This window comes from Acanthopagrus latus, chromosome 9 (genome assembly GCF_904848185.1).
Source record: "Acanthopagrus latus isolate v.2019 chromosome 9, fAcaLat1.1, whole genome shotgun sequence".
Classification (NCBI taxonomy): domain Eukaryota; kingdom Metazoa; phylum Chordata; class Actinopteri; order Spariformes; family Sparidae; genus Acanthopagrus; species Acanthopagrus latus.
The window spans coordinates 30,232,137-30,251,115 of NC_051047.1; the positions used below are offsets into that span (position 1 = coordinate 30,232,137).

At 43.9% G+C, this 18,979-nt stretch overlaps 1 protein-coding gene across 2 annotated transcripts; it reads left to right on the top strand.

Moving 5' to 3' along the window:
- Positions 1-399: 399 nt before the first annotated feature.
- LOC119026025 (integral membrane protein 2B-like) lies at positions 400-16,262 on the top strand. 2 transcript variants are annotated; one of them, XM_037110099.1, is made up of 7 exons: positions 400-627; positions 10,175-10,345; positions 11,363-11,431; positions 12,845-12,994; positions 13,454-13,564; positions 13,784-13,934; positions 15,491-16,262. In XM_037110099.1, exons 1-7 carry the CDS (start codon positions 544-546, stop codon positions 15,577-15,579), a joined length of 825 nt encoding a protein of 274 aa, XP_036965994.1. In that variant the 5' UTR covers positions 400-543; the 3' UTR covers positions 15,580-16,262. The 2 variants fall into 2 exon arrangements, with proteins under 2 accessions (XP_036965994.1, XP_036965995.1); XM_037110100.1 differs by having other exon boundaries at positions 403-627; positions 10,175-10,306.
- Positions 16,263-18,979: the final 2,717 nt, after the last annotated feature.

The window sequence follows — 18,979 nt, forward strand, 5'->3', positions numbered from 1 at the left end:
GGGCTCGGGCCTGCAAATCAAGTTAATTGGTCGGGCTCGGGCTGGGTCGGGCTTTAATGCCTGCGGGCCTGGGTCGGGTCGGGCTGGATTTTTTAGGCCCGATCTTACCTCTACCGTTGACCCACTGTCAGGACACTTCCTCGTTTCTGTCACTTGAAGGAAAATGAAAATAAACTTTGATGAAAACTCTTCCGGTTCTTTTCTATGCAATTTTATAATTCTATATGAACTATTTAACGTTTGCATTCAATAATCTTTGGTCAAGTTATACATTTCAAACCTCAACTGAAGATGTTGTTCAACGGTTTATTAACGCCATATCGCTTACAGGAAATGTTGCCAGTGATGCTTTTACTTTTAACATAAACCGGAAGTGTCGTCGCGGCGTCGCCAGCTTGACCTCGCTGTTATCACAACAGATCAGACTTGGCCGGAGAGAAGTGCGAACTCTTCACTTCGGAGCGATTTTACTCTGTTTTCGTCGTTTTACGGACTTTTCTTCGTGTTTTTCACAGTTTGTATTTTGTCAGCGTCTCTTACAGGATGGTGAAGGTTTCTTTTAACTCGGCTCTGGGACAGAAAGATGTGAAAAAGGACGCGGAAACTCTTCTGACCGAGGAGGACAAAGTGAGTAGAAAATGGCTAACGGAGCTAACAGTTAGCTTGAGCTCGGTGAGATCACGCAGTTTGTTTTATGGTGATCGAGTTCCTGTAAAGTGGTTTAACTACAGCTGAGACGTGACGTGTGACACACTGCAGCGGAACAACTTTAACTTTCAGTTTAATGGGTTGTGGAAATGTTAGTCATATAATTCGGCGGTTTGTTTGCCCGGAAGGTTAATGTGGGATTAATCTGATAAACTACATATTTAACACTTTATACGTTCGTCCAGTTAATCTGTAACATTTATCTGAACACTTCTCATGTGTTTCTCTAATATTGTTACTCCCAGTTTGTAGTTAACTTTGTGTGTCAGCGTCTGGTCGCAGTTAAACGATCTTTGTTTGTAGTTTACACTCGATCTAATCTAATGCACACAGTGTGACGTCACAGATCACACATGACGCTGAAGCCTCTGTCACAACCAATCAATAATCAATCATCAGAAAACAACGTGTTACACTTTCATCTAGTTTGATTCCAGAAGTTGAAAGTAAAGTTTCTCTCTCATGTTCAGAACCAGAACCAGAACTCCTTTATGACACAGCAGCAGCAATGATCATGATTAATTAAATTACCGGCTGTGATTAAATGAATTAATACAGACATGTAACATCTGACATGTAGTGGAGTACAATAGAAAGTAACTTCAGATGGAAAGACTCAAGTGAAGTAACTTATGTAACATGAACCCTGACGTGTTTAATCACTCCTTATATATATAAAGTGAAGTTCATGTAATTATATATTATGATTATATTATACAGTGATGAATTTCAAATTTGTGATTGTGGCTCTTGTAATAAATCCCACATCTCCTTATTGATCAGGGATCCATGTGATAAAGTATCTATCAGACTCATCAGAGGACGAGCAGAGACGCAGCTGAATGGATATGATGTGTCTTTAAGAAGTGTTACAAAACCCTAAAAACTCAAAGTGTGGCGGTCGGTCTTGATTCTGTTGCACACCGTCAGTGTGTGGGAAACACTAGTTTCTGATTCACATCACCATTTATTCATGTTTGGCTTCCATGAGCTTGGTTGGTAGAGCAGCGCCCACGTCCAGAGGCTTCGTCCTCGCTGTAGTAACCCAGGTTGGCGTCCCGGCCCGGGTTGGCGTCCCGGCCCGGGTTGGCGTCCCGGCCCTGGTTGGAGTCCCGGCCCGGGTTGGAGTCCCGGCCCTGGTTGGAGTCCCGGCCCGGGTTGAGTCCCGGCCCTGGTTGGAGTCCCGGCCCGGGTTGAGTCCCGGCCCTGGTTGAGTCCCGGCCCTGGTTGAGTCCAGGCCCTGGTTGGAGTCCCGGCCCGGGTTGAGTCCCGGCCCTGGTTGAGTCCCGGCCCTGGTTGAGTCCAGGCCCTGGTTGGAGTCCCGGCCCGGGTTGAGTCCCGGCCCTGGTTGAGTCCCGGGCCTCTGCTGTGTTTCACCCCTCGGTCCTCTCTGAGATTCCTCTCAATGGACACATTCAGAGTAAAAGAAACAGACATTTATTCTAATCTCTGCAGCACATAACATGTTGTTATAAATGTCTTCCTGTTGTGTCACAGCTGCTCAAATCGTCTGCATTTTATTTGATATGTTGCGATGTGTCATCAGGTAATAAGGTTTAAAGGTGAAGGTGTGAAACGATGAAGATGATAACAAGCAGTGTGTGTCAGGAAACACAGTTGTCTTCTTCTCAGAAAACTGATCCTGAAGTCATGAAGCTGAAGATCTGTGAGCACATGAATCGCTTTCACAATATTTCAGCTCTGTCAGCTTGTTCATCTCGTCTCAGGCTGATGATGATGATGATGATGATGAGGAGGAGGAGGAGGAGCCTCCTCTGTCACCTGAGCCTCAGCCTGTAAAGGTGCTGCTGGCTGGTTTTGCAGCGTGATGCATTCAGCTGCTTACAGTGAAGTCAGCTGGTTCCGACCTTTGAAAGAAAAAAGTTACATTTCTGCTGGTCTTCTTTTTAATCTTTAGCCTGTAAACTGTCAGAAACAACTTCTTGTTGCCTGGGACAAACAGACCCTGCTGTGAGGAGCTGGATCCACTAACATGAGCTGATGATAAGCATTATATTATTTTAGTGTCGATAGACTTGGTGACTAAAGAGCCTTTCAGCTCTCACTTGTTCTTTTCTTCCTGGTCTCACAGTGAATCAGCCTGGACTCAGTGGTTTTAGCTGCCGACCTCAAAGTTCTCTGTGTTTCTGGTTCTGTTCAGTTTAATAACAGTTTGATGTGATGATTTAGGAGAAACAACGTTAATGAACCTGCTGCATCGTCTGCAGCCTGTGTGTGTTCACAGAAGAGAAGCGGTGATGGAAAGCCTCGGTGTGAGATGATCACAGTCAGAGAAAATAGATCAGGCTCAACACTCGGTCTAATCACGTCTGCAGCTCCGTTTAGCCTCTACAGGAATAACTGAGTGAGCCGTGGTCATCCTAAAGCTCAGGACGCAAACTGAGAGACGCCCGGTCAGACTGACACTGATCATGTGGTTCAGTTTGCTGAATGAAGCTCATATTTAATCACTTACACTTAGTAATCAGCTCTGATTCTTTCATTTCTCAACATGAATAAACCTTCACAGTTCAGTGTGTAGATTCATATTCACCAGTATTTGATCAATGGTTTAGTATAAAATGTCACAAGTATTAACAACACAGTATCTGAGTAATTCTTCTTATCTTAATCACAACATGAAGAAAAAATTGACAAAACCTTGGACCCTTTAAACTGATCTACACGTGATTAGTTTAGACCTTCATTTATCAATAGTTTCATCAGAATATAAAGTAGATGATTATCACACTGATGTCCATTTGTTGAATCAACTCATTGGGCCTGACAGGATCCTGTGCAGAACTTCCTAGAGAAAACAGTGAAATTAAGCAGCAGACAGCTGAACCTAATGTGAACACATGGAACACCTGAGCTGAGCTTTTGGCACATGAACGCATCACTGTGCTGTACTGAGGCCTGGTCAGGCTGCAGGTGAGCCTTCAGGTGCTGTTACATGATGCCAGGTGTCAGTGTTGCTCATTAAAGTCAGTTTACACCGAACTTCAGCTGTTTCAGAGGAACGTCTTCCTGAGGTTCAGCACTTTATTAGAAGTGTTTGTACGTTTCATGTTCATAATGATAATTAGTATAACATCATTGTGTAAAGACACTAACATCAGAACAACACACTGGACTCAGGCGACAAACTGCTTCATCATGTTTGACTGTGATGATGACACACAGTACTGGAGCCTGATTGGTCCAGAGCAGCATCAGTATGACACGTTACCTGATCTTCATCCAGACATGGTTCATTATCAGAAGTCAGACTGATGTTTTGTCTTTAAACATTATATAATATAAAGTGAAGCTCATCACGTGTCTGAAGCTGAACTGAACCAGCGACTGTAGAGATGAAGAGTCCATGAACACGTTGTTGTCGGTGAAGTGCAGCTGTAAAGTGGTTTTATTGAAACAGGAAGTGGTCTGAGTGACTGACTGTGAACCAGAAACAGGAAGGAGCTGTTTCTGAGATCACAACATGGATGTGTGCACTCTGAGACTCTTCAGCTGACTGTCTGCTTCTTTATTCATCAACTCTTTAATATGGTTCCTGAAATGTTAAATGTAACAGAACCAGCACTGATCCATTAGTTGAGGAAAATGTTTTAAAGATTAATCAACAATGTAGATAATTCTCAGCATGTTCACATGAGGACTGAACTAAATCCGACTCTTCAAAGTCCACTAACACTGAGATAATGTGGTTGGAAGTCGATCGACTCTTTCACATGTACGTGTCAGTCGGACCTGAGCTGACATCAGCGTTCTGCACATGAACCACAGTCCTCACACCAGGCGCTGACCCGGGAGTCGTCCATGTCATTCATCCGGAGCTGGACGCTGAGAAGACAACTACTACTAACACAATAGATATTGTGTAATGTACAGCACCAAAAGTCATCCATGTTCTCGCTGTTGGCAGCCCGTTGCCTTGGTAACTTGTTTAGTGTGGCGGCGTTGACGCTGACGGATGAAGGTCCGTTAGCAACGAGCTGAAGAGGTTCATATCACCTCCTGCTGGAGTCGGACACACGCGGTAAATGGACTCTCCTGGTGATGGTGAACTGAGACCAGGTCCGGATTCTTCTTGTTTTTCTATACATCCCTCCTCAGCCAGCGTCCGCCTGGTGTGTAAACTACGTCTGCTCTGCGTTTAGATTACAGCCGAAACTATTGATTATCACAGTCGGTCCAGAATCCTGAACGTCCTCACGGTTCAGTTATTAACTGTAAGAACGTTGCGGTTGTCTTTATGTCTTCATCGTGTGTCAGTGGACAGGTGGACAGGTGGACAGGTGGTCAGTCTGCAGACGTCTTTTCGTGCTTGAAGATGGAGAACATGAGCTGTTGTGTGCCTGACAGCCTCACACTGTCAGCAGCTGATGGACATACATGTAAATGTCTCTGACTTCAGTTTGCTCTTTTCATCATTGTGGCTTCAGATACGTGGAGTAATCAGATTACAGCAGAGCCCCGTCCTGGTCTCTGGTCTCTCTGCGTCCCCTCAGACTGTTGGACAGGATTACAGTTAATCAGTTAGATTGAGACTCATCCTCTGAGCTTTAGCTGCCTCCTGCTGAGAGCCGACCGATAAAACTCTACAAGGAGGAGGATTAACAGACAGACACACATACTCCACCTAAACACCACCCCCATCATCCACCCTCTGCTCGCTGACAGCAGATAGACAGACCTGACAGATTAGAGACTGAACAGTTCCATAGTGTGATCAAGGATGGAGACATCTGAGGTTTCAAATCAGGTCTCAGCTGCTTCAGGTGTTCAGCAGAACGCTGCAGATCTGTTTTACTGTGAAGCTCCAGAACCGTTCTGTGGACTACCACACTTCACCTGACAGGAAGAGGAGAGGAGGACTTTATATCCTCAGGAGGAGGAGAGGAGGACTTTATATCATCAGGAGGAGGAGAGGAGGACTTTATATCCTCAGGAGGAGGAGAGGAGGACTTTATATCATCAGGAGGAGGAGAGGAGGACTTTATATCATCAGGAGGAGAGGAGGACTTTATATCATCAAGAGGAGGAGAGGAGGACTTTATATCCTCAGGAGGAGGAGAGGAGGACTTTATATCATCAGGAGGAGAGGAGGACTTTATATCATCAGGAGGAGGAGAGGAGGACTTTATATCCTCAGGAGGAGGAGAGGAGGACTTTATATCCTCAGGAGGAGGAGAGGAGGACTTTATATCATCAGGAGGAGGAGAGGAGGACTTTATATCATCAGGAGGAGAGGAGGACTTTATATCATCAAGAGGAGGAGAGGAGGACTTTATATCCTCAGGAGGAGGAGAGGAGGACTTTATATCATCAGGAGGAGAGGAGGACTTTATATCATCAGGAGGAGGAGAGGAGGACTTTATATCATCAGGAGGAGGAGAGGAGGACTGAGTTTTAAGTTGAGGGTGAACTGTTCCTTTAATACTGAATGTGCAGGTAAAACTCAGATGTTCAGTGAAGCTTTTAGTCATCTGCTGCCTTCAGATAGCTGAGGATGAAGTTTCACACTGAAACTAAACTCTGTCCTGAACTCTGATGCTCACCTGTCTGATGCTCACCTGTGTGAGGTTGCATCCAGACGGGCTGTGTGTGACGTCATGTTGTGAACCTGAACCTCTGTGGATCAGCTGATCTGCTGTCTGCTGATTCACATCAACTGATCACAAATATAATAAACAACCAGGATATTGATTCTGATGCCCCAGACAAACACACACCATGTGAGGATCCACCAGAACCTCATCAGCTGGGACGTGTTGCTGTGTTGTAGCTGACTTAATGTGATCACACACACACACACACACACACACACACACACACACACACACACACCCACACCCACACACACACACACACACACACACACACACACACACACACACACCCCCACACACACACACACACACACACTGCTCCAGCAGGTGAACTGCATCACCTGCTCTGCTTCACCTGTTCCCCCTTTGATTTGTAAGTTGATGGTCAGTAAGATGGAGGGCAGCAGTGAGTAAAGTCATGCTAGCATGAAGCATCGGAGGCGCCTCAGTGTCAGGGTGATGACATAATCTCCAGTCCTGTGGCTCAGTTAGTTCATCAATACATTGTAGTTATCAGTTATTAATCAGTTGGCAACTATTTTGATAATTAGTTGGTAGTTTAGAGTCTAATTGGTGAGGATGGACTTTACAGCCTGTACAGGATTAAAACCTGACTGGGTCTTTTCATTGGGTCTCATGCAGAGTTCAGTTCAGTGGTTCTGAACTGTGTCTGTCCACCTCCTGCCTGACAGACCAGACTCAGGGCCACAGTGAGTCTTCTGAAAACATCCTCTTCTTCTCTCTGTCGTTTCATCTTCACTTCCTCTTTTCTCTGCTGGACATCTTCAGCTGTGTGAGTGACAGGAACAAATCAGTCAAGACGACCTGAAGGACAAAAGCCTGAGGACACGTCTCTCTAATGTCCATCAGCAGGACTGGTAGCTGCTGGCTCAGCGCATTTGTCTTCACGCTTCACTTCCTCTTTATTCTCAAGTTTAGTCTCTAACCGTTGTTCTTTGGTTCCTCTTTTCTGAACTTTCCTCCTCTTTCTCAGAAAAAATAGTGGTTGGCTTGAGTTTGTCAGTAAACTGCAGCGAGGTCAGAAACAGCCCATTTCCTCCTGTAACCAACATAACTGTCCAGGAGACGCTGACTGAAACTTTCTTTTACTCCTTCATCTGAATGTTGTTTTTATTACATTGTGTGTTTATCTGCAGACGTTTGACGTGAAGATAACGGAGCCGTCCGAGTTCATGACATATTGTGCTGCAAGTGTTATTGATGAGAACAGAAGTGATTGCAGATATTTTCAGTTTGTGGACCGTTGGTTTGACCACACAGGAAGAAGAGCAGGAAGTCTGTTTTGAAGTGAAGCATTGTGGGAAAACAAAAGATAATAACCAACATGAAGTCAGAAGTCGGCAGCTGTGGCGACGTGGAGCGAAGCTGCTGGTACATGGAGGAAGCCTCCTCCTCCATCAATCAATCCATAGAATTTAAACTTCTGTGATTGGACAGTTTATACCAAAATTCATTGTGGGAGTCATAGTTGACCTCTCACATTACATTGTACTTTAATCGTTGACTTTAATCAGAGAAGCAGATGTTCTTTCACCCAGTTGATCTTCTGATGGTCCAACAGGACAGTTTGGTGTCTGTCCCACCTGTTAAAAGCATGTTTTAATTGGAGTTTTCAATAATAATAAAAATAATAATGATAATTATTATTATTGTTATTGTTATTATTATTATTAAAGCTTCAAGCAGCGATGAATGAGCCCTTGCAGTCCACGCACGTCGGGGCTTCTTCATGCAACACCTTCCGCTGAGGAAGTTTTTTCCCGTTATAATTTGGTGGCTTGCTCCTCCTGCTGGTATTAAACAATGTATGCTGAAATCAGAAGAACATAAAAAACAAATAGTGAGAGGAGTACATTGTGTGACTCTACTGATACAAACAGAGGTTTGTATCCATTAGCAAGGTTGAATGGTCAAGAATTTGCAGAAAAGGTGGAATTTTTCAAAATCTGAAAAGGCAGAAAGGCTGAAAAGTAATAGGCTGAATGGGCTAACGAAGTTGAACATTTTGATAGCTGAAGAGTTTCTCCAGCTGAACATAAAGCTGAATGTATGAAGAAGCTGAAAAGGCAGAAAGATGAATATTTGAAAAAGCTGAAAAGCTGCCAATAAGATTTCCTACATTTCTATGTATATATTATCTATGAGAAGTAAAAGATGTGGGATCTAAATCAAACTGAAGAGAATTTTTTCTCCAGTTTTTCCAGCTGTTCTACACTCTAGCGATGATGTCACACACTCTAGCTCACGCAGTACACACCCTTTATAAAATGAGAAGAAGAGCTAAAAATCCTTAAAACTAAAACTGTGATGATTTCAGAACTGTAAAAGATTAAAAAAAGCTGAATACATGCCCGATAGTTCAAGGTCTTCTGACTCTTCAAAAGGTTTGAAATGGTATCTGTAGCCTAAAGTATGAGAGACAAGAAGGTTGAAAGTTGATGAGTTTTGAAGATTTTCCTACATACCTCCATTGACACTAATAAGACTGCGACCAGAGCGCCACCTGTTGGTAGAATGGTAACACTTTCATCAGCCGTCCTCCGGAGGGCATTGGCAATGATTATACCAAGTTTCGTGTCAATCCGCCCAACCGATGTGGAGATATGTGCGCCACCTTGTGGTCATCAGGCAAATTGTTGCACAGAGCCACAGGAGCTCATGGGGAAGTGGTCACCTGGGTTTCATGTCATTCAAGGCCTATATCATGAGATTCAGCACAATTCAGTGAACACGTGGATGTAAGGTTTTTGAATATGTGATGAAGTATATGTGAGTTATAAACCAAAACGCACTGATTACAGCGCCACCTCGTGGTGGTAATTCTAGTAATCATTTGAAAAACAACAGTAATCTCGCAGGTCGAGACCTGCTCGGGCCCTAATAATCACTCCTCAAAACTGTGGTGCACATACTTTGAAAATCATCGTTACCAACAATTATTATCATGTCAGTGTGCAGAGGAGTGGAAAAGCCAGAGCTGAAAATTCAAAATGCTTCGTAAAGATGTAAGACAACACCGTCACAGGTAAGTGGGTCACTGGGTCGGTTCTGATGCTCTCCACAGTGATTACATTGAGTGAAATGGCCTCAGTTCTGCTCGTCAGCCTCACAATGGTTCACAGGACACTGCTGTACTTTTACTGTCTAAGAGATTATCTAGTAATAAGAATATAGCAAGTGCACATTTATGTTTCCATATTCTCTCTTAAACTTTGTGTCGTCACTTGTTTCCTACTTTACTGATGAATGTGTTATTGGAGAACATTACATGTGAGCGTCAGTTATACACTGAAGTAGTTGATTACTCTGGTTTGTTTGTCATTAGAGGAGATCATCTGAAGTGAAGTGTGATGTTGTGTTTGTGTGGGAGGAACCACAGCTTCTGTCTTCAGCTTCAACTTCCATTATAAACTTGTGAAAGAACCAGACAGATCTTCAGATAAGGACTCAGTTTGTCTGAGACCAAATTCTGATCAGCAGACGAGTCCAGACTTGTTCTTCATTTATCCACCTGGACACACACACACACACACACACACACACACACACACGGAGGCGGCTGTAGCTCAGCGGGTCATCTAGTAATCAGAAGGTTGTTGGTTAGAATCCCAGCTCCTCCAAGCTGCATACCAAAGTGTCCTTGAGCAAGATACTGAACCCCTGAACACACACACAAATTGCTTCTATGTCAGTGACAGAAATAATTAAAGTGGCAACCAGCAGCATTTAATTGTGCTGACAAAAATAGCAAAGATCAGAAGAAACCTGTTGATGACTGCTGATCACCGAATCAATGATCATCCTCACATCTTCTTCTTCTTCTTCATCAGGATGTGGAGGCAGTACTGCCGGTGCGTCAGCAGTCCCGGGCCTGGTGCTGGTGCATGTGCCTGGGTCTGGCCCTCATGTTGTCTGGAGTGGTGGTTGGAGGAGCCTACCTGTACCGCTACTACATCCTGGAGGTGAGCAGACAGCCCCAGCAGGGCTGGGAGGACGGAGAGGTAACGTGTCCGATGCTGATTAAATATTAAAGGAAACCGTGAAGGCGTTTAAAGAACTGAGGGCTTCACGTAGGCGACCCAGGAGGAGTTAGACACCTCAGTACAGGGGACGCAGGAAGTCGTGTGCAGAACAGATACAGTGAAATAAAACATGAGCTAAACCTCCATTCGCCCTCTGACATTCAAATACATTCTACTTGTGTTCTCTCAACAAACCGTAAAGACCACAAGAACACTTTAATAAAGTCAAGACAGCTTCAGCTGGTTGAACTCCACCTCTCACAGTGTCGGCTGAAACAGAGCCGTGAACATCTGACATATAAATCACAGTTTCAGGACAAAATGAGAGCGGACATGTTGGAGCAGGTAGACTGCTGAGAGCTGCACTCATGTTCCTACCTGTACAGGTAACCCAGGAGAGCTGGCTGCTCACAGTTGTTCAGACAGAATGAGACATTCAGTGACATCATGTTTATACTGACTAGAGACCAAGAAGTGAAAATAGATACATGAAGGATAGCTGCTGTTGTTAAAGTGTTCATCATGACAGGAAGGCTTTTATTGTGGAGGATCTCAGACGAAAACACCGCCAGCTGACAGTTTGTGTTTGTGACCCAGTAACTGGCTGTCTGTACTGTACAGGTGGAACCTGAGGTGTAAGAGTCCAGAGCCTCAGCTGCAGTGAAATAAAGTAAAGCTTTAGTTGGACCTGAGAGACGCTGACTGTCCAGCTGACGGTCCAGCGACACGTCTGAGCTCATGGTTTCACTCCCTCAGCTCATTCTACTGTTTTCCTCTCAGATTTTATAGAATTGTATTCTGAAATGTTTTCCTGTGTAAAGCAGGTGGTGTATTGTTGTTGTTGTTGTTGTTGTTGTTATATTATTATTGTTGTTGTTGTTGTTGTTATTACACATTGGAATGCGTACTTTTCTACTCGAATGATACAGACTCTAACTAGTTTTATCTGCTGGTTCTCTCCTGGTTCCATCCTGGTTCTGTGGTGGTTCCCTGAAGGAGGGCCATGTGTTTGTGTGCGGGGTTAACTACCGCGAGGAGGACTTCATGATCCGGGAGGAAGAGGAGGTACGAGGAAGAACAACAACACTGACACTTGATTCACACTCAGCAGATATCAGAGATTACATCATCAGTAATCAATAACACTGAGACACTGATTGATTCAGACTCACCACTTTTCTCATCTGTGTGTTTTTATCAAGTTATGCTCCTCACACATTGTTTTATTGGCCATTTTCAAACATTTTTTTTCTTCCACATCACATCCTCTTAGCACAGCTCACAACAATAACTACGACCAAACACAACGAGTTGATTCATTAATACGTTGGATTGTTCCACAGATAAACATCACTTTGGTCTCTTATTAAATTCTTAATCCGTGTTGAGTTAAGACATGTAGCTGCTGAGTGTAGCCGACTGAGTGTAGTTGACTGAGTGTAGCTGACTGAGTGTAGTTGACTGAGTGTAGCCGACTGAGTGTAGTTGACTGAGTGTAGCCGACTGAGTGTAGTTGACTGAGTGTAGTTGACTGAGTGTAGTTGACTGAGTGTAGCTGACTGAGTGTAGCCGACTGAGTGTAGCCGACTGAGTGTAGTTGACTGAGTGTTGCCGACTGAGTGTAGCCGACTGAGTGTAGCCGACTGAGTGTAGCCGACTGAGTGTAGCCGACTGAGTGTAGCCGACTGAGTGTAGTTGACTGAGTGCAGCCGACTGAGTGCAGTTGACTGAGTGTTGCCGACTGAGTGTTGCCGACTGAGTGTAGTTGACTGAGTGTAGTTGACTGAGTGTAGCCGACTGAGTGTAGCCGACTGAGTGTAGCCGACTGAGTGTAGCCGACTGAGTGTAGCCGACTGAGTGTAGCCGACTGAGTGTAGCCGACTGAGTGTAGCCGACTGAGTGTAGCCGACTGAGTGTAGTTGACTGAGTGTAGTTGACTGAGTGTAGTTGACTGAGTGTAGCCGACTGAGTGTAGCCGACTGAGTGTAGTTGACTGAGTGTAGCCGACTGAGTGTAGTTGACTGAGTGTAGCCGACTGAGTGTAGCCGACTGAGTGTAGCCGACTGAGTGCAGTTGACTGAGTGTTGCCGACTGAGTGTAGTTGACTGAGTGTAGCCGACTGAGTGTAGCCGACTGAGTGTAGTTGACTGAGTGTAGCCGACTGAGTGTAGTTGACTGAGTGTAGCCGACTGAGTGTAGCCGACTGAGTGTAGTTGACTGAGTGTAGCCGACTGAGTGCAGTTGACTGAGTGTTGCCGACTGAGTGTAGTTGACTGAGTGTAGCCGACTGAGTGTAGTTGACTGAGTGTAGTTGACTGAGTGTAGCCGACTGAGTGTAGTTGACTGAGTGTAGTTGACTGAGTGTAGCCGACTGAGTGTAGTTGACTGAGTGTAGTTGACTGAGTGTAGCCGACTGAGTGTAGTTGACTGAGTGTAGCTGACTGAGTGTAGCTGTTAACTGGCTGAACTGGTCTGCAGGTGGAGGTGGAGCTGCCCAACCAGTTCCCCCTGCGTCAGCTGGAGGAGAGGATCCGGGTGCTGGAGGACGAGCAAGTCGAGCTCATCAATGTCCCCGTGCCCGAGTTCGATGACGGAGACCCCGCCGACATCGTCCACGACTTCCAGAGGGTGAGACCAAGCTCCGCCCCAGACTGACATCACAGATGCTCAGCTGTTTCCTGTCTGAATCAATAATGAGCTGAGGGATCAATAGATTTATTGTGATATAGATACAGCGTCTTGATAAGAGGAGATCAGAAGGTCTGTGTGGAACATTATCTTATTATATGATGACAGCTGTCAATGAAACTCATCACTTCCTGTGGATTCTCCACATTAAAAGCATACCAGTAACAGGCAGAATTAAAGACTTTTAATGTGAAATCAACTGCAGATCTTCCTGGGAGGCTAAAAAGCAGAAATGTGAAGGAACTGTTGAGTATGTGAGTATGACTGTGATGTGCTGGTGGAAACAATGTGTTTGAATACAACAGGATAAAGACCCTGCTCTCAGTAAATGAACGAGGAATTAAAGATACTTATATTTCTCAGAAAGTTAAAGTCCTTTGTGTTTTTGTGGTGTCTCAGAAGCTGACAGCCTACCTGGACCTGAGTCTGAACAAGTGCTATGTCATCCCGCTCAACACCTCCATCGTCATGCCTCCCAGAGACTTCCTGGAGCTGCTCGTCAACGTCAAGGTAACACACTTCTCAGATTATGATTCTGTCCTGACAAACTTCACATGAAGTTAATCCAGTCTTTATGATCACCCTACAGATACATTGGCTTTGGTTCACTGTTGCTTTGAGACTTCATCATATTGCACACTGAGCCAGAGTCTGAATGATTCACTATTAATGATTCATAATCTTATTATCTGATGCCTGATGTGTTCCTGTGTTCCTCTCTCTCTCCAGGCTGGTACATACCTGCCTCAGTCGTACCTGATCCACGAGGAGATGATTGTGACTGAGCGTCTGGAGCACGTCGACCAGCTGGGATACTTCATCTACAACCTGTGCCGCGGCAAAGACACCTACAAGTTGCAGCGCAGAGACAGAATCCTGGGTACGTTATTTAACTAATATGACGTCCATGTGAGCTGGATTCAGACTGAGGGGGACTGCGAATGCAAAACCCTGTGATGTCACTTCCTGCTCTGTATGAACAAACACGTCCATCTCTGAGACAAACAGACTCCATGTTTCTACTCACAGACAGAAAGAAGTTCATGTAGAACATCTGCTGAATGAACAAGAAGGTCCAAATAATGCAGAATGAGTCAGAGACAGAGTTTCACAGAGTTTATAAAGTGTCTCCAACTCAACAACTCACTAAACTGACACATTTGTTAAGGGAGTCTGGGGACTTTCTCCACGGGGACAAAGAAGTCGCCTATATTGTTCCTGTTTAGTGTCTTTGTAACATGTGACATGTTTAGATCAATAACATGTTTCTTCTTTCATAAATGGAGTGTAAATGGTGAAATCAGTGTAAACAGTGTGTTCAAACAGCTGATCAATGTTGGCAGGTAAGACTTTAGCACTTTAGACACAGAAGCAGACAGGCTGGTACAGACATGCTGCCACAAACTGACACTTTTTACAAGGAGACAAACAACTTCAGCTTCTGGTTTAATGCTGAATTTACAACAAGGACACAATGTGTCAGAATCTGTCAGAGACACAGTTTCACTACGTTATAAAGTTTGATTTAACTCAACACATCGTAGAATCACCACATTTGTTAATGGAGTCTGGTGATGTGGCGTTACTGGTTCACTGGTGGATCAGATCAAACAGATCTCAGATGTGTCCTCAGTGTGTCTTGGGGTCACTCTCACCTGTACTAATCTGTCCACCTGTTCCTGGAATGTTTCCTCTCTGAAGTCAGCTTGTTAACCCTCTCTGCTGTCCCTCTGATGTCTCTCTGCTGTCCCTCTGATGTCTCTCTGCTGTCTCTCTGATGTCTCTGATGTCTCTCTGCTGTCTCTCTGATGTCTCTCTGCTGTCCCTCTGATGTCTCTGCTGTCCCTCTGATGTCTCTCTGCTGTCCCTCTGATGTCTCTGCTGTCCCTCTGATGTCTCTGATGTCTCTGATGTCTCTCTGCTGTCCCTCTGATGTCTCTCTGCTGTCCCTCTGATGTCTCTGATGTCTCTGATGTCTCTCTGCTGTCCCTCTGATGTCTCTCTGCTGTCCCTCTGATGTCTCTGCTGTCCCTCTGATGTCTCTGCTGTCTCTCTGATGTCTCTGATGTCTCTGCTGTCCCTCTGATGTCTCTGCTGTCTCTCTGATGTCTCTGCTGTCTCTCTGCTGTCTCTCTGATGTCTCTGCTGTCTCTCTGATGTCTCTCTGCTGTCTCTCTGATGTCTCTGATGTCTCTGATGTCTCTCTGCTGTCCCTCTGATGTCTCTCTGCTGTCCCTCTGATGTCTCTGCTGTCCCTCTGATGTCTCTGCTGTCTCTCTGATGTCTCTGATGTCTCTGCTGTCCCTCTGATGTCTCTCTGCTGTCTCTCTGATGTCTCTGCTGTCTCTCTGATGTCTCTGATGTCTCTCTGCTGTCTCTCTGCTGTCCCTCTGATGTCTCTCTGATGTCTCTGCTGTCCCTCCTGTCGTCCTGCAGGTATGCAGAAGCGTGAAGCTCTGAACTGCCACAAGATCCGTCACTTTGGGAGCAGGGTCGTGGTGGAGACACTGATCTGTGAGCCGTAAGAGTCGTCGTCCTCACGGCTGCTCTTAAGGTCACTGGCGTACAGTGAGACGTGTGTTGTTAACCCTCACCTGTCTGTTTCCTGTCCTTTACTTCAGGTAGTTTGAGTGAGTGACACGAGTGAAATGTGAAGCTGTTCGCTGAATATTCGTGATTGTAAAACAAAGAAAGTCTGTGTATTTTTCCACTTTTCTGTTCGGGGTTTTCTTGGAGTCTTTTCATAAATAATTAGCTTAAAGTAAATTATTTTAATCAAAGTAATAACTGCAACTATAGCCTGAGCATTTATTTTCTTAGACAAGGGAAAATGTAGTTTGCCTTTCTCTCAGATTTCAGGAGAAAGAAGACTTTTGTACCACTTTAAACTCATCAGTCCAGGGAGACTTGTTGTTTTTGTATTGTGTCTGCTGTAGCTTAATAACACTGCGCCTGGTGTTTCTCAACTGAACACGATCTTAAGATACGAGTGTGGACGCAGCTGCTCTCCATTAGCTTTAAAACAAGTTGGAAACAAAAGAGGAAGCGAGCCGAGCTTACAGGGCCGCACTCTGATCTTAACGTCTTTTCCTCGAGGGTCTTTGAATGTGTCATTTTTTGGATAAATCTTCTTCTTGTACTAATTTGTGTATATAATCTCTTTGAAGATATGACCAGACCAACACAATAAACAAACAGAAAACAACAATGTCAACATGTTCATTTACTCCACACATCCAGAAGATAACAGCACTGTTAGCCACATTAGCCATGTAGCTCCGGGGACGACAGTCAGTCTGACACTGTGACTCGATCAATCAGTGGATCGACTTTCATTTATGGTCCCCACCAGATGAATCCTGCAGACGTTAGTGACCCGACCAGCACCATCATCAGGTCAACATGTTAATGTGTCCAACACCAAATACCTGCAGAACTGATGACATCATCAGCCTCAGCTGTTTACTGATTATTAGCTCACGTTAGCGTGCTAACTCGCTACACTAAGATGGGTGACATTAGCATTCCTGCTTAACATTAGCATGTAAATCTATGGCTTTTTATTGATGGGACAGCAGAAGAGACGACATGCCGACTGAAACCCTGAGCTGCTGCCGGCTCACAGCTGTGACACAATCATCCGACAGCTGAACTCCTGTCATCCTAACACAAATGTATCAAAGCTGAAATTTTTAGATGTTTAGATTAAATCAGCTGTGAATAAAAACAAAACAAATACAAGGTGCGCAGGTGGTCGAGTGTTTAGAACGCATGCCGTAAACACAGCCGGATCGATTCCGGCCGGGTTGGGGTTAGGGTTAGGGGGTTAACTTCAAAGTCAACTTTATTGCCAGTGGTGCAAAGGAACAGAGTATATTTACTCAACTACTGTATTTCAGTTCTGTTATGAGGAGCTTGTATTTTCCATTATTCTCTTCTACGTCTCAGACATCTCAGACTTTTTACTTCTCTAACATAATCTGGCAGCTTCAGTTACTGTGCACATTTAGATTTTATGTAAAATCATACAAGTTTATATAATAAAACACAGTTATAGATCAAAGCAGATGTTTTCAGATCCTTAGTTTCTTTACACTGGAGAGAGCAGCTGGTTATTTTACTGCCTTACTTGGAGATAACACATCTCGTCTCCTCCGGATGAATGTTTGATAAGAGCAACAAAATAATTGACCTTCTCTCTGATGTCATCAGATGATGGGGACTCATCTGAGTCAGTTTGAACATCCTGGATCCACCTGCTGATCATTTTCTGCATTGATACATTAATGGTTTTGCTGTACTTATACTTAACAGAGTATTTTTACATTCTTACATTGTCCTGGTACTTTTGCTTCTGACTGACTAGTACACAGTGTGTGTAGTATTTCGCAGCCGACATGTGTATTGGAGTGTGTATCATGTGACTGTTGTGACCTCAGAGTCTGACAGTGATCAGCTGTCACAGCTCAGCCTGCTGTCATCTGATCACAGTGGAAATGTGTCCTTGATTAAAGCTCTAATCAGAGGGGCCTCACACAGGAGGATCATGGGAAATGAGCCAGGTGGTTAACAGAGAGTCACCTTGACGGATCATCAGCACACTGGTTGTATTATAACTGAAGCCGTCACATCGTCTGCTCTTTATTATGATTATTATAAGTATGACTGAGGAACCCTATTTATGAACTGTATTTTGATATTCCACTTTCTGCTCTGTTACCTTTACAGTATCTGGCAGTTGTAGTTCCTTTACAGACGAAGATTTTAATCTAATTTGAACCCCAAACATGTTACAAACATGACACTTTACACTTTTGAAACCAAATAGCAATTTTTTATGTAGCATACTTTTAGTTCCCTTGAGTATTTTTGTCTTATATATTTTAATATCATACTCAATTTTTATATTTAACCATTTCTAAAATATAATTTACTCATCTTTTTAAATTCTGAGATTGTACTTCACAGCTTTGTTTCCTAGTTACTATGTTAAGGTTGAACATATCACACAGTGTTTTGTTAGAGATTAAACTGCTGATACAGAGACTCACTTCCTTTTCCTCCAACAGTAACATGCTGCATAAAAGATAAACTGCTCAGTAACAGAACATTCAGAGGCATTTTTACTGCATGGTGTTTAATTCTGTTCCTGATTCTTGAAGTCGTTTTACTGATTATACTTCTGTACTTCTATTGTAATACCATTTAGTGTTTTAGTGTGACTTCTGTCTTTCAGTAACAGATCTGAAAACTTCATCCTGAGATGTAAATCTGCATCAGTGTCAGATATAGTAACACACACACACACACACACACACACACACACACTCTGACTGCCTGACATATCATGGTGGGGTGTGATGTCTGAAGTCTGACCACAGTAACATGAGCAGCAAACCTCTGCTGCATCTCACCATTTAAATAAACATCTTGTCTTCACACTCAGTGAATCCTCATGAGGCTCTCATTACAGACAGGACAGGTGAGAGGCGCCTGCACACACACACACACACACACACACACTGAGTTGAGTAGGTGGTCTTTCATACTTATTTTAATCCACATAAATAATAATAAATGACAAAATACTGAGCTGATGAATGTGGCAGTCACCTGATGACAGCGTTACATTGCAGGAACTGAATTAGACCAGACACATTTATATAATATGATGTAATACTGATATGACATGATATATATTTCAATGTATATACATATATAATGATTTGGCATTTTGATATTAAATCGTTTCACACTGAGTGGCCCCGACATAGAATACAGTAAAGTGATATAAGGTGTGTAGTGCTACAGGAAGTCTGCTACCAGGAACACAGTCCGACTGTTGTTTACTGGATCAATGAGCTGATTAAAGATCAGTTGGATCGAACTCCGCCGAGAAAAAAAAACCCATCACGACTACAACTC